This window comes from Aegilops tauschii, chromosome 6 (assembly GCF_002575655.3).
Source record: "Aegilops tauschii subsp. strangulata cultivar AL8/78 chromosome 6, Aet v6.0, whole genome shotgun sequence".
Classification (NCBI taxonomy): domain Eukaryota; kingdom Viridiplantae; phylum Streptophyta; class Magnoliopsida; order Poales; family Poaceae; genus Aegilops; species Aegilops tauschii.
In genome coordinates this window covers 74309910-74326270 of record NC_053040.3, presented here as the reverse complement: position 1 = coordinate 74326270, position 16361 = coordinate 74309910, and the positions used below count along the sequence as shown (strand labels likewise).

Here is a 16361-nt window from a genome sequence, read left to right as displayed (position 1 = left end):
TCTTGAATAATCATCCACAATCACCAAGCAATACTTTCTACCCCCAATACTATCAAAGGATGGAGGCCCAAAGAGATCCAGGTGAAGGAGCTCCAAAGGCCTCTTCGAGTAGATGATAGTCGTGGGAGGGTGAGCCTTTTCATGTAGCTTTCCCTCGATACAAGCACTGCAAGCACGATCTTTAGCAAAACTAACATTTATTAGTCCACGGACATGGTCCCCCTTGAGAAGACTTTGCAAAGATCTCATATTGACATGGGCTAAACGGCGATGCCAAAGCCATCCCACGTCAACTTTAGCCATTAGGCATGTCGCGATCTTAGTGGGTCGCTCCGAAAAGTTAATCACATAGAGACCGTTCTCGGCATGCCCAGCAAAGGCCACTTTAAGGGTCTTGCTCCACAAGAGGACCACAGTATCAACATCAAAGAAAGTGGCAAATCCCATGAGTGCAAGTTGACGAACGGAAAGTAAATTGAACGCAAGGGACTCAACAAGCATGACCTTCTTGATCGTGAGATCATGAGAAATGACAACCTTGCCGAGTCCCAATACCTTAGAGGACGAGGCATCACCCCACTCGACATTGGTGGGCATAGATGGAATCTTGTGCACGTCCACCACCAAGTCCTTGCTTCCGGTCATATGATTTGTAGCTCCACTATCGAGCAACCATGATCCCCCACCGGAAGCAAACACCTACAAGAGATCAATGCTTGGTTTTAGGTACCCATTTTGTAATGGGTCCTTTGATGTTAGTGACAAGGGTCTTAGGAACCCAAATAGACCATTCAATGTACTCATAGGGAGAACTAACAAATTTGGCATAAACATGCCCATCACTAGCACGGCACAACACATAAGAAGGGTTAAAGTCGCCGCCTTTGTTGGAAGGGGTGGCATTGTCCTTCTTGACACCACCACCCTTCACATTGTTCTTCTTCTCCTTGGAAGCACCCTCTCCCTCCTTCACAAAAGTTTTCTTGAGAGGAGGAGGTCGTTTGGTCTTGTCATTCTTCTTCTTGTTCTTGGACACGGGTGCGAACCCAATACCTTCCTTGGCCACAACTTCCTTTTGATTGCTCAAAAGGTTGTTGAGGTTCTTCTCGCCTTGTATGCACGACACAAGGCCTTTCTCAAGTTGCTTCTTCAACTTTGCATTCTCCTCAACAAGACGCACATGCTCACAACATGGGTTAGTAGCATTTGCATTATCAATTAAAACCATGTGAGGAAACGTGGTATTCTCCTTGGTTAGCTTCACTTGGAGTTGATAATGAGACTCCTTGAGGCTAGCATGAACACCTTTCAAGGCCTTGTGAGCCTTGTCAAGTATATCAAACTCCTCCTTGAGTCTAGCAAGATCAACCCCAAGCTTGGCCTTCTCGGAGTTTAGCACACGAGATACAACAAGTGCATGATCAAGATCTTTCTTTAATTTAGCGTGGTCATCGTTGTATGACTCCTCAAGAGCCAAACGAAGACCTCGCTCTTCCTCAAGAGCATTGGAAAGATCCGGAATCTCATCGGCATAGTCACAACTATACCCTTCCATCTTAGAGATGGTATCTTCGTGAGCCTCGATCATGTCATTGGCTTCACCAAGTTGTTCCAAGAGAGCAACGAAGTGCTTCTTGGATTTACCCTTGAGCTTACTCATAAAGGACTCAAATTCATTCTCCTCCACATTAGTCCCCTCATGTTCATCAATGCAATCCGTCAAAGAAGGATTATTAATGATGGTAGTTTTGATGTTGGGGGTTACCTTGTTGGTGGCTTTAGCCATGAGGCACTTAGCGGTGATGTTCTCATTGGGTGAGTCGAAGAGAGACACCCGTGGAGTTTTCGCAATGGCAATGGAGGCCACGGCTACCGACTCACCGTCTTCATCATCATCATCATCCTCATTGTACTCTTCTTGTGCCACCAACCCCTTGGGAGGAGTCTTCTTGGTGAAGTTGCTCTTGTTGGGGAAAGTCTTGGCCTTGTCCTTTCGGATGAGCTTGCCACCATTGTCTTCCCTCTTCTCATAAGGACATTCCGCAACAAAGTGGCTCACGTTGCCACAATTATAGCAAGTCCTCACTCGTTGCTTGACCTTCGCGCCACTTGAGTTGTTCTTGTTGAAGTTGGGCCTTGTGTTCTTCTTGCTCCAAAATTGCCTTGAAGCAAGAGCCATGTGTTCATGATAAGCATACTTTGTATCTTCGGGATTGCTCTCCTCTTCTTCCTCTTCTTACACGCTAACCTTGGCCTTCAAGGCAAGGTTGGGCTTCTTTGCTCTTTGTGAGCGTAACACCGCATTGTCGGCGGTCTTGTCCAAGATGCTCATAGCCACAAACTCATCCAACACTTCACTTGAGGACAAGGTGTGGAAGTCCGGCCTTTGACGAATGACGGAGGACATTGCCTTGTGATAACGCATCATGGCCTTGAGGAATTTGCGCTTGATCCAATTGTCATCCATATCCTTGCTCCCATGATCTCGGAGTGAGACCGCGAGTTTGGTTAATCTCCGATAAAGCTCATGAGGTTCTTCATCTTCTTTCATTGCAAACTCATCGGCTTCATCTTGCACCACTTCATAGTTGGAGCGTTGAATGCTTGCGCTTCCCCTGTAGAGGGAAACAACATGGCGCCATGCATCCTTGGCCATGGTGAAGGGCCGGAGATGAGCAAGATCTTCGGGTGGAATTGCATCTTGGATGATGAAGAGAGCATTCTCATTGAATTGATTATCCGCGGCTTCTCTAGGGGTGAAGTTGCTTCGGTCATGCGGATAGAAACCTTCTTTAATGATTCTCCAAAGATTAGTATTCACATGATTTAAATGACGCTTAAAGTGATAAACCCAAGAATCAAAGTCCTCATTTTTCACAATCTTAGGGGGAGGACCGGCATGATTCAAATGAGTTGAAGGAATTGGTCCACCATAAGTAAGTGGATGTTCCACATGGGCAAAGATGCCGGTGCCATTTTTACCACTAGAAGAAGGAGCCTTTTCACTAGTAGATTCCCCCTTGTCGGAGCTAGCATCCGACACCTTGTTAGTGGGATCACCCACTTTCATCGGTGCGGTGGATAGTTTAAGCCCTTCTATGAATTTGTTAAACATGCTTTCAACCTCGGTCGTCATGGAGGTTTTCAATGTGTCCAAGGCCACATTGAATTCCTCACGAGAGACCGCGGTTCCCCCATCGGCCGTAGACGAGATTGGATTCGCACCGGAGTGCTCCTTACCACCGTCTACGGTGTCAACCATACTCTTCGGACGGCAAAGTCCTTAATAAAGAGACGAGGCTCTGATACCAATTGAAAGGATCGATATAGTTGACTAGAGGGGGGGGGTGAATAGGCAACTAACAATTTTTATTTTTTCTTTACCAATTTAAACTTTGCATCAAAGTAGGTTGTCTAGATATGCAACTAGGTGAGCAACCTATATGATGCAACAACAACAAGCACACAAGCAAGCAATGGATATAACACAAATAAGCTTGCACAAGTAAAAGCACGAGATAACCAAGAGTGGAGCCGGTGAAGACGAGGATGTGTTACCGAAGTTCCTTCCTTTTGAGGGGAAGTACATCTCCGTTGGAGCGGTGTGGAGGCACAATGCTCCCCAAAAAGCCACTAGGGCCACCGTATTCTCCTCACGCCCTCACACAATGTGAGATGCCGTGATTCCACTATTGGTGCCCTTGGAGGCGGCAACCGGACCTTTACAAACAAGGTTGGGGCTCTCTCCACAACTGAATTGGAGGCTCCCAACGAAACCACGGAGCTTCACCACTTTGGAATGTGGCTCCGAGGTGACCTCAACCGTCTAGGGTGCTCAAACACCTAAGAGTAACAAAATCCACACAAGAAAGTATGGGGGAATCAAATTTCCTTTGGTGGGAGTGTAGATCTAGGTCTCCTCCTTCAATCCCTAGCAAATCAACAAGTTTGAGTGGCTAGGGAGAGAGATCGGGCTAGAGAGCTTGAGTGGCATTAATGGTGGAGTGAGAGAGGTGAGAGGTAAATGTGGTAGGTGGAAGAACCACCCTTATATAGCAACCCTAAAAATCCAACCGTTACTGCGTTTTCTGTACTGCAGCGGTACAACCGGGCGACCAGGCGGTAGTGCCGGTTCATGTGAACAACCGGACCAACCGCCCAACCACCGCTCAACCACCGCATTGAAACAGTAGGGAATCACCCCTGAGTGCGCTAGTCTAGCGGTACAGGACCGGTGCAACCGGGCGCTTGGGCTGCTAAGTCCTGAGCGGTAGAACCGCTCAGGGCACCGGTGGTACCGGTAAGCAGGGAACGACCCGAGTACCGCATCAAAATAGAAGTTTGACCGGTAGTTGGGCGGTACTTGTCCGGAACAACCGCCGCAGTCTTTGTTGAGCATGGTGGCGGTACCACCGCCCGGGAGCAGCGGTACAACCGCTCAATCAAGACTGGTTAAGCGCCAAGAGCCAGCGGTACAACCGCTCCAGTGAGCGGTACAACCGCCGGGAAACCACAGCAAGCAGTAAGATAAGAAGGGAAGCACTCTCTCTCAAAACTAAGGAAGGCAAGAGAGGGGTGAGGCAAGTGTACGTGAAAAGATTCCCCAACTCCTTCCGATGGATTCCCTCTTGATAGTACGGGTTTCCTACGACCAAAAGGATAAAAGCGAAGAAACCTCGTCTTCGATCTTTTCCTTCCGAAGAGAGTGACTAACCGTTGTAAGCCTAATCACGAAGAACCTGAAGCACTTAGCACACGATTAGACCAACAAAGGGTTGTCATCATCATCCAAAACACAAAGTAGGGAAATGCCCTTACAAACGCTTCCGCTTTCGGTTTACGAGGGTACGTGGACACACTATCCCGTCTCGTTGCTATGCATCTCTTAGATAGATCTTGCATGATGATAGGTAAATTTTTGAAATAGTGCGTTCCCCAACTGCGTTCACTAACCTATGATCTTGCGTGATCATAGGTTAACGCTCGACGATAGATGAAGCGCCGGCTCTATTCTCTCTCCCGCTTTCTCTCCCCTCCAAATATGATTTCGCTGACATGGGATATCTTATAGCCAGCTGATTAGGACCTATTATACTTGATTTAATGGATTATAGATTAACTCATATTCCAACGGGAATAGTCTCAAACACTAGATTTACTGGGCAAAACTGTAATTCAGAGAAAGGATATAATAATAACATGAAAAAAATATGGTGAGACCCACATTCCGTCTCCCGGTTTATTTACCTTTTTTTGTAAGACTACCCATAGTGGGAGTAACATAAGTGGTAACATCACAATTATCTAGGCGAAATAGATGATGTGGCACGTAATTAATGAAAAAAGAGCGGCATGTGGTAGCATAGCTAGTTACTGTAACATCACACATATCAAGAAAAGATGAGTCTAAACCATAGTTAGTTACTGTAACATGTGGAGGTAGTAACATAGACTAGTACATTTAGCTTTTGTCTTAAGTCAAAATTTTAATACTTTAACCATCTTTCTAGAAAAAAGTATAAGCATTTATGGCACCAAATTAGTATCACTAGATTCGTTTTGAAATGTACTTTAATAATATATCACTTTGATGTCATATATGTTACTATTATTTTCTGTAAAGTTGGTCAAAATTTTAAAATTTTGACTTAGAACAAAAGCTAGATGTACACTTATTCGCGGACGGAGGAAGTATGCATGTTACTACTATAAGTTACTCCCCGCCGTGACTAGTCTAAGCAAAGCCCGGTTTATTTACCGCTTGGAGCCACGTGGCAGACGCTGTCGTGGCGTCGAACGTGCCACGCGACCCGGCCTAGCCGCCTAGGACGGTCTCCAAAATTTGTTGCCTTTTCCCTCCCAAAGCCCGAAACCAAAATCCCCATTTTCCCTCTCTCCCTTCCAAATCTTCCCCGGCAAGGCGCCGCCCCTCCAACACACCCACCACCGCAAACCGCAGCAGCAATCCCCCCAACCCAAGAGGCACCCCCTCCTCCGATCCAGACCCCCCCCCCCCCCCCCCCTCCCCCTCCCTCCCCCTCCGTTGGCCCTGACCGCCCGCCATGGCATCCCCCGGCGGCGACGACGACTTCGACGACCACGACCTCTTCGCCGGCGTCCGCTTCTTCCTCGTCGGCTTCGACAGCGTCTCCGAGTCCCAGGTGCGCCCCCCCGTCCCCCTCCCCTCCGTCTCCCATTTCGCCTCGCGAACCCGGCCCTTCTCTCTCGGACGCTAACCTCCGTTGCCGCCTTTCCTGCAGTACCGGTCGGAGATGGTGCGGCGCGGCGGCGCCGACGCCGGGCGGCTCGGCGGCGGGTGCACCCACGTCGTCGCGTGCGGCCGCGTCTACGTGAGTCTCGCATACCACGCCTCCCACGCTTCTTGTTTCTTCGCGGTGGCTTTCTTGGGGATCTGGGACCGATTTGGGCTCTGCGTGTGCAGGACGACCCCGTGTGCGTGGCGGCGCGGGCGCAAGGGAGCAAGGTCGTCAGCGAGCTCTGGGTGGACGATAGCCTCGACCGGGGTTTTCTCGCCGACGCTGACAGGGTCCGTTTCCTTGCTAGTAATATATTTGGCCACGCCTCTGTCACTGGTTTAGTTTCCTGATGAAGCAGGTTTTTTTCTCTGCCAGGTTATTTACTGGCCAACGAAAGATCTGAACGGAATACCAGGCAGCGACTCGCTGCAGATTTGTCTGACGGGGTACCAAAGGAATGACCGTGAAGATATAATGGTAACGGCTTGCCACTCTGATCTCCCTAGTCAAAAACTCTGAAACATGAGTTATGTCAACCTTTAGTTGATCCCCTTTAAACATGACTCCATCAAGGTGGAGTTTTTGTCGCATCGTGTTGTTCCCTTTTTGACTTATAATCCCATTGTAGAGCTTCCTTTCGAATTCATAGCATCATGACCCATGACCCATGACCTGTAAGGTATTTTCATCATTGCAGTACCAATTTAAGTGGAAGTGCATGCAACATTGAGCGCACATGCTTCAGAATTGAATTTTGTTTTTGTTGGGTCAGCTCAACCCAAAAGAACTGTGTCACACTCATGATTAGCCATAGAATACACTAGCCTCACATTTCTGATTTCTTTGTGGCATTCAAGGAGTTGAGTGACTGCTTTAGATGGTGAAATGTTAACTACTATTTAGTTCATTTGACCATAGCATATAACCCAATTGCTTTTCTTTTTTTCTATAGCAAATAGTTCCTATTTGGTTTGTACCCATCACATGTGTGTCATATATGTAGTCTTGAGGATAATTTTTTTACCTGTCCTTATGCTGATGCCACAGTACCTTGTTTTTGTGGAATTTGTTGGCAGATTCTTGATATGTAGTCGAGTTCATGGATTTTGTGGTTCACCAGTTATATATATTGACTTACAATGTTCCTTTTTTCATTCTAAATGCAGAAAATGGTCTCTTTGATGGGCGCACAATTCTCCAAGCCTTTGTTAGGGCATGTAGTCACTCATCTTGTGTGCTATAAATTTGAAGGTTTGTTACTTTTGGCAGCCAGTCAGTTCCATAAATATGCATATATAAGTCTTTTTTTTTTGTTGCTTTTCCCTCCACGCACTTTCATTGCTATTGTTTTTCAGTAGTGACCATACATTTGTGAGAGCTGACATCAAAACTTTATTTCTTACTGTTATTTGCGGCTCTTTGTTTTGGATATGATGCTTATAATTTTGTTGCTAGAACTAACTCTATGGACCAGTAAGATTCTTATACCAAAAATTGGTATCTTGGTGTCACATATATTCCTCAAGTTCGTCATCAGATTAGGATTTTGGGTGAATTAGTTGGAGTGTAAACCTCAATATGACATCTTGAGTTCGAGACTTAGCTAGCCAATTTAATAAAAATAATACCAGCCCCTCTGGTTCACGTTTTAGGCCAGAGGGAGCCGACGCAAGTGGAAATGGCGAGTAAGAATTTTTGATGTCATTTGGTGGTTGAACACTACTTGAACGCATAGATGGCATCACACTGTCAATATTTGCTTTTCTTGTCTTTATGTGAGCCATATAAAAGTAATCTCATGATCATAGACAACCTTTGATATGTGTGGTGTACAAAACATGATGCCCGCATGCTCCTGATCTTTCCTTTTCCATTTTGGTTTCTTCCTTTTCTGTTTTTGGTCCTTGGTAGTTTGAACTGCTGGTTTGTGATAATAGAAATCGGAGAGGAAGATCTTTATATAGTGTTTTATGATGAGCATAAGAAGTTGTGAGATTTGGTAGAAAGTGTGCCGCGTATCTTGTAAAGAAAAATTACTCTTTGTATTGTTTAGAAAGCCTCTGATGAAACATAGGTTTCTCAGTAACTTAAAATAAATCGCAACATGCCTATCGAATGTCTGTTTTGGATCATTTTTTTGTGCATGAATATATCATGACGCGAGAAATTGTTATATGCTCCTTGAATGTGACATCTTGGTTTTTCAAATGAACCAGGTGAGAAGTATGAGCTTGCCAAAAGGCTGGGGATCAAGCTTGCTAATCACCGGTGGCTGGAAGATTGGTACTACACATTAGCTTTTCTTTATAATAATCTTAACTATAAAGCTCACATGTTAAATATTGTTATATTATTGATTTTTTTTTCCTTTGCAGCTTAAAGTCATGGGAAATTCTTCCAGTAGATGATTATAACAAGAGGCAAGTAAAAGTACAGTTGCATACTTCTTTTGTTGTATCCATGTTCTGATTTAATCTTCTCACTATAATGCTTGCTAGGGAAATTAATTCTGTCTATTTATTTATTCAGTAGTTGGGAACTAGAGATAATGGAGGTGCAAGCCAAGGATTCAGAAGATGAAGTAGAAGATGATCGAAAGCCATTCAACAACAGATCTGGAGTTAAGCACACTCCCAACCCAAAAAACAGCATAGGAACTTCTCACAATCCTGAGGTTGATGTACCTATTATTCCCAGTGACAATCAAAATATGGCTGTGGATAGACATCTGAACACTCCAGGTCAGATCAGAAATGAAGAAAGTGTTGTCAACAATACACATGATATCGCAGCTCAAGGCACTCCTAACATTAGTAGGTTGGCAAGTTCTGATAACACTGATAGTGGTGCTCCCGTTCAAACTCCTCCTGTCATCAGTGGCAATAGAGAGGAAGTTGCAGTAAGAAATTTGAACAGTCCAAATCAGGTCCAGCCAGCAGAATACAAATATGTTGGTACAGACATTGCAACTGGTGCATTGGGGACCCCAAGCTCAAGCAGGATGACAGTTTCTGCTAACCATCATTCCCATTCCCCAGATGAGACCCTCACGGTACCAAAGAACATAGCAACTCCTATAGCAATGAATGCAGGTGCCCACAGTGCTAGCATGGAGGTTGATGGATCAGTGGTTAACAATGGCAATGCAGAAGTTTCTGAATCAGGGATTGAAAAAACGATTCCTCACCAGTATGCTGGTGTGACCTCTAAAAAGGGCTCCAGTAGTACCACAACAGAAAAACAAACAACACCACTGAAGAAGGTTCCACTTAGCAGAGTGGCGAGTGCCCTTGCTAAGAAGCAACAGAGTGTTCCCTCTAAGTTAAATGATGCACATGTAGGATCCAGTGTGGAGTTGACTAAGGTGACTTCTCAGGAAAATATTGAGACCCATTCCTCAGATGAGACCCTGATGGTACAAACGAACATAGCAACTCCTAGGGCAAAGAACCCAGGTGCCAAGAGGCTCCACAGTGCTAACATGGAGGTTGATGGTTCAGTGGTTGACAATGGCAAGGCAGTAATTTCTGAATCAGAGACTGACAAAACGATTCCTCACCAGCATGCTGGTGCAACCTCTGAAAAGGGCACCAGTAGTGCAAGTGCAACAGAAAGAAAAGCGAAGTCCCCAAAGAAGGCTCCAGTTGGTGGAATGAGAAGAAGTGCTCTTGCGAAGAGGCAACAGGGTGTTCACACTAAGACAAATGATGCACAAGTAGGATCTGATTTGGAGTTGGGTAAGGTGACTACTCAGGAAAATATCGAGATCCATTCCTCAAGTGAGGCTCTCATGGTACCACAGAACATAGCAACTCCTAAAGCAAAAAATGCAGGTGCCAAGAGGCCCCGTGGTGCTAGCATGGAGGTTGATGTATCAGTGGTTGGCAATGGTAAGGCAGTAGTTTCTGAATCAGAGACTGGCAAAATGATTCCTCGCCCGCATGCTGGTGCAACCTCTGAAAAGGACACCAGTAGTGCAAGTGCAACAGAAAGAAAGACAACACCTCCAAAGAAGGTTCCAGTTGGTGGAGCGAGAAGAAGTGCCCTTGCGAAGAGACAACAGAGTGTTCGCACTGAGTTAAATGATGCACATGTAGAATCTGATTTGGAGTTGAGTAAGGTGATTTCTCAGGAAAATATCGAGACAGACCCTAAGAGGTTTTGTAGCGGCGCAAATGATGATGAACATGGAAGAAAGTCACCCAAGAAGTTGCCTAATACAAGAGTGAAAAATACAGTTGTTAAGAAGTCTCGAAAATCTGACACCAGCACGACCATTGAACCACCAGTTGATAAAGCTGAAACAGTCCCTGCAGAGTCACTGTTTGATGACTTGTTTCCTTCAGAAAATGTTAAAGATGACCCCAAAAAGCTTTCAAGCAGTGCAAGTGTGGATGGTTGTGGCACAGTTTCCCCTGAGAACATATTGAGAACTAGAGTTAGGAAAGTGGTTGCCAAGAGGAAAATAAAAAATGTGGAAGACAAGTCAGGCAGCAAGCATTGCAAAATTGGTAGTAGCATTGTATCTGCAGCTAAAACATTCTCATCAAAGAGAATGAAAAGTGAATGCAATATTGAGAAAGCAACTGCTGACAAAGACTCCCTGAAGGGCAATAATGATGGTATGAGAGATGTATCTGAATTGTCTCGCGAAGATACTGTCACAGTAGACAAGTCAGAAGGAATGCACAATTCCAAGTTGAGAAGTAGTGGAAGAAATAAAGCTCCTGCTTCGGAGCATGACAATCATAACCAACAAGACCATGGTGATCTCAGTTCTAAAACCAGTTGTGGAAATGGTGGTTTGGATTCCAAATTTGCTTTGAAATCAAAGAAGAACAAAGCAGATATGCTTGACAAGCATGGAGGGATAGACAAGTCAGAAGGAATGCACACTTCTAAGTTGAGATGCAGTAAAAGAAATCAAGCTCCTGCTTCTGACCATGACAACGATAACCAACAAGACCATGGTAGCAAAGATACTGTCACTGTGGACAAGTCAGAAGGAACTCACAATTCTAAGTTGAGATCTAGTGCAAGAAATAAAGCTCCTGCTTCAGAATATGCCAATGAGAACCAGCAAGACCATGGTGGCAAAGATACTGTCACCGTAGAGAAGTCAGAAGGACTGCACAATTCTAAGTTGAGAAGTAGGAGAAGAAATAAAGCTCCTGCTTCAGACCATGACACTGAGAACCGACAAGACCATGGTGGCAAAGATACTGTCACCGTAGACAATTCAGAAGGAATACACAATTCTAAGCTGAGATCTAGTGCAAGAAATAAAACTCCTTCAGACCATGACAATGAGAACCGACAAAACCATGATCTGAATTCCAAATTTGCCTTGGAATCCAATTGTGGAAATGGTGATCTGAATTCCAAATTTGCTTTGGAATCAATGAAGAACAACACAGATGTTCTTGACAAGCATGGAGGGATAGAAGGAAATGGAGCCGGAACCTTGATCACATTGGACCCTGCATGCTTTATTTTAAGTGGACATCGTCATCAGAGAAAAGATTATCGGTCAATACTTAGACGTCTGAAGGCACGAGTTTGCAGGGATTCACATCATTGGTCATATCAAGCAACACATTTTATTGCCCCGAACCCCCTCAGGAGAACTGAGAAGTTCTTTGCAGCAGCTGCTGCAGGCAGGTACAAACTGTGATCTAGATCCGCAGGAACTTAAATTTTGCAGTATAGTTAATAGTTTCTTATTGGCTTAGTTTATAGCCCCTCATCAATGAGACCAGAAAGAAAATAATATACTGCTTAATTGGACAAATAGAAATGTTTGCCAAATATGTACGTGACTTGCATTTTGTCTTACCTACTTACTAATCTTGCTAAAGTCTGCCATGTCACAAATTTAAATGTTAGCTCTTTTTCTCCCGAAATAGGTGGATCCTCAAGAGTGATTACTTGACCTCTTGCAATGAGGCTGGCAAGTTATTGGCTGAAGAGCCGTTTGAATGGTCTGGTACGGGCCTCAATGAGGGTGAAACGATTAGCTTCGAAGCTCCCAGGAAATGGCGTGTTCTAAGGCAGCAGATGGGTCATGGTGCCTTCTACGGAATGCAGATAGTCGTCTACGGACAGCTCATTGCTCCGTCACTGGTGAGTCTTGTTTGTCAATCAACTTACCTGCCAAAATGATCAGTGATAAAGTATTTCTGACAAAGCAATGCATGCATTGTGAGCTTATCTAGCACCTGCATATTTGGAGGTTCCATGGTTCTTTATCCTCCAGTTCATCTTAAGAACTTCCTGTTCTTCCCTACCAGGATACGGTGAAGCGCGCGGTGCGTGCAGGCGACGGCAACATCCTAGCAACCGCACCGCCATACACTAAGTTCCTGAACTCCGGCGTCGACTTCGCCGTGATCTCAGCGGGCATGCCCAGCGCGGACGCATGGGTCCAAGAGTTCATCCGTCACGACATCCCGTGCGTCAGCGCCGACTATCTGGTCGAGTACGTCTGCAAGCCCGGCTACCCCCTGGACACGCATGTCCTCTTCAAGACGAACCGTCTGGCCAACAAGTCCCTGGACAAGCTGCTGAAGAACCAGCAGGAGGTGGCCACGGATAACCTGGAAGCATCCGAGGACGACGACGACGATGACCTGAGCTGTGCAGCCTGCGGAAGCACGGACCGGGCAGAGGTGATGCTGATCTGCGGTAGCGAGGACGGCACGGTTGGCTGCGGGGCCGGCATGCACATCGACTGCTGCGACCCTCCCCTGGACCGCGTCCCAGACGACGACTGGCTGTGCCCCAAGTGCGAGGCGCCCAAGGCCAAGAAGAAGCCCCCGAGGGGCGCGGCCAGCAAGTCGAGAGGATCATCCAAGCAGCGGAGGTGATTCTGGTTCTCTCGCCTTGTGTAGTACACTCCTTGTTTTATCGAACACAGACAGAATAAATAGTGTATTACAGTTAGCACCAGTGTAATATAAGCTTTGGTATCGACAGAAATGCCGCCTCAGCATTTCTCTTGTAATAGTTGCTCTTTTTCCATCCACAGCTGTTTTCACTTGGCTTCATCAGTGTGCAGTGATAGTGATTATGATTTGCTGTAAAGCCTTCCGAATCTAGCAGTGTTTTCTGCATCTTCCATTTCATTTGTTTTTTTGGTGTATGCCACTTCCATTCAATTTCCCTCTGTTCCCAGATATAGGATGTTTTGGATATTTTAATATGGACTATATGCATTGAAATGGGTGAATAAACACACTAAAGCATGTCTATATATATATCCGATTCACAAAATTTAGAACAACTTGTACTAATGGTTGATGGTATAATACCAATATCGTGGGACATGACACTACAGGGAAGACTATGAGCGGGTGATGTCCATGAATGCACAAGGAGGTTTCAAAGTGGAAGTTGCTGTCCTCCTCCTACCTTGCTTCACAACCGGAGCAACATACTTTGCTATCTTCCGAACGAAGGAGGTTGGTTTTTTTTAATTCTAATATCTCTATTTCCTGACTCTTATATTTGTGCGTCTGGTGATACAAATGAACGGTTGATGGCCATTTAAGGGAGAGTGAGAGTGGCAAGGATGTCACCGAAACCGAGAAAGTTGATACTCTCTCCAATTCATAAGTGTCGTCGGTTTAGACAAGAGTAGTTAGTACCGGGCCTTGTCGTCGTCTGCGGCGTCATTACCATGGTGCCACCGGCGGAGCTTCGGCAATGCTGAGACGGCCATGGCCCGCCCTAGGCTGGAACAAAAAAAAGTTCTACATGAATGATACTATGTTTATCTTCTCTGACTCAGTTGTTGTGAGCAGTAGCAGAGCTAGGGGTGGATAGATCATATAATAGCAAATAATAATAATTGAAATATAAATATAAATTATAAATAAATTGAGAACTATTATAAAAAGATAAATCCATGAACTAGTTCCACGATGGATAATCTCGTGGCCATTATGATGGATCCGCCACTGGTTGGGAGGTAGCGGATCAGATCTTACAGATACGCGATAAACCACATTAACGACGATTCTACTACCTGTAACATGCCATTTGTGAGGAACACAAAGTTGATGTCCTGCGATGGTGCCTCCTCGAAGCTTGGGCTGCTGGATCTGCATCATTCCCCTTACGCGTCGACGGATTTCAAGTGGCGTTTGATGACAAACACATGGACTTTGAAGGGTTTCAATATAACTTTTTGCAGGGGCAATTTTTTGTCTTACACCAGAATAACAATCTATTTTAAACTTTGCAATGACAACATTTATTTTCTCTTACACTGTAATAACAAAGGCATTTTTTAATGAACTTCACAATAACAAAGCCAAGGCAAAGGAATGTGGAGGAATTGTGGGCATGGTCTAGAGTTGTTAAAAACCAGTTACAATGTAGGAATGTAGAGTTGGCAATGTAGGAATTTTTGGGATAACTGGTTGGCAATGGTGAGATCATCAGAACATGGAGGGACCCGTGGGTTCCTAAGGGCCCTGTGTTCAAACCAGTTACCCCGAAAATAAATTGTAGGCTAAATCATGTGACATTTTTTTAATGAACAAGGAGCATGGAACACACAACTTAGGGGACATCTTTGGCCGATGGATGTGGATGAAATGTTAAGGTTCGTACGTCTCCGCGTCAACGCCAGGATTTTGTTGGCGCTTATAAGCTTGCCACGATGAAGCTTTTGCTGCTGGTGCATCAAGTGGTAGCCCGAACGGTGAGAGGCAGCTGTGGAGGTTGATTTGGAGTGCTATGGTTCCTCAAAAGTTGAAACTTATGGCTTGGGAAGCATATGTGGGTGTGCCTGCCACCATGAAGGGCAAGGCCCCACATGAACGTTTGTGCGACGTGTTCCATATGCGGGATCGATGAGGAGTGCAATTTCCATGCTGTGGTGACCTGTGGTCACGTCAAGGCTCTCTGGGACTGCATGTGTGACGTATGGCCGTTGCCATCTAAGGAGTGCCTTCTCCACACAAGCAATGATTGACTCCTGACAATTCATCTGAGTTTAGAAGCATGACGATTCTTTTGATTTGGCAAATCCGGCAGTTAAGGAGTGATATATCCACAAAAGATGCTAAACCGATGAATGTTTTCGGTTGATTTCTTGCAAAGTTATTGGCAGTCCCTTAATAACGCTAAAAAATGCTTGTCCGAGGAGATAATTAAGAGGAAGATGCCGATGTTTAATATTGCTGCAATACTTGTTCATCCTACTAGATGACCCGGTGCGCCAAATGGCGCAGAGACCCATTTGAAACCATGTTCGTGTTGAGAAATATTTGCCTTTTTTAGTAACTTTATGTTTGATCAAGGATAGAGACCATGTCAAACTCGAAGTGTTTTGAACGTGTATTTGGACAATGTGCCATTTGGCTCTATGTTACCCAAGTAAGGTGCAAGGTCCAAATTCAAGCATGAAGGATAATGATTCTAAACCTTTTGTAATAGAAACCTTTGCATTTGTTAGTAACTTCGAGTTTTAGCAAGCACTGAGGGTAATAATTCTAAACCTTCTATATGAAAAATTAAGGAATACCTATGTTCAAACTATATACTTTAGCATGTGAAACTAATTCAAACTGTGCAAGTTGAAATATTTAGAGACCGATCATAAAATTGCCGGCTCCTCTCTACTGCAACGCGAGGGCCAGCTTGCTGCACCTTCCCCACATAACTGGCCAGAAGGTATTTTAAAATTTTCGATTATCTACATTAGTATTTCTTAGACACCATATAGGAGATGAGAGAACAATAAAAAAATTGTTAAATGAAAACTATGTACCTTAGCTATCTAAGGCTTATGAAAACTGCAATCTTGAAAGAGGAAAACAACATTAGAAATCTTAATGTTCCTGGTCCTGAATAGTGTATTCGTCTAAATATGTAGTTGATCACCCGGTGCAAAGTAAAAAACTTCTCATGATATACGCTGGGAACCTAAAAGTAAGTGATCACACATACAAACATTCCAAGGGAAAATGCGTAAACTCACAACTCAAACAAACTACTAACAGGACCATGTATGATTTTGCAGCTTAGAATCTACATAAAACAGAACAGTGCAAGTAACCTCTACCTAAATCTCACTACTAACTTTATTCAAACATT

At 44.7% G+C, this 16361-nt stretch overlaps 1 protein-coding gene across 1 annotated transcript; it reads left to right on the top strand.

The window, feature by feature from the left end:
• The first annotated feature begins 5868 nt into the window (after positions 1–5868).
• LOC109760520 (BRCT domain-containing protein At4g02110) lies at positions 5869–13414 on the top strand. The gene is made up of 10 exons (XM_020319335.4): positions 5869–6161; positions 6261–6350; positions 6443–6547; positions 6633–6734; positions 7424–7508; positions 8474–8540; positions 8633–8677; positions 8787–11918; positions 12164–12380; positions 12548–13414. The coding sequence occupies exons 1-10, from the start codon at positions 6063–6065 to the stop codon at positions 13121–13123; spliced, it is 4518 nt and encodes a 1505-aa protein (XP_020174924.1). The 5' UTR covers positions 5869–6062; the 3' UTR covers positions 13124–13414.
• The last annotated feature ends 2947 nt before the right edge of the window (positions 13415–16361 follow it).

What these genes read in the sequence shown, in the direction of transcription:
- LOC109760520 (XM_020319335.4), top strand. Translation starts at nt 6,063, where the DNA reads ATGGCATCCCCCGGCGGCGACGACGACTTCGACGACCACGACCTCTTC. An exon ending in TGTGTGCTATAAATTTGAAG is followed by an intron (nt 7,509 to 8,473) that starts GTTTGTTACTTT and finishes CAAATGAACCAG; the next exon opens with GTGAGAAGTATGAGCTTGCC. An exon ending in GCAGCAGCTGCTGCAGGCAG is followed by an intron (nt 11,919 to 12,163) that starts GTACAAACTGTG and finishes CTCCCGAAATAG; the next exon opens with GTGGATCCTCAAGAGTGATT.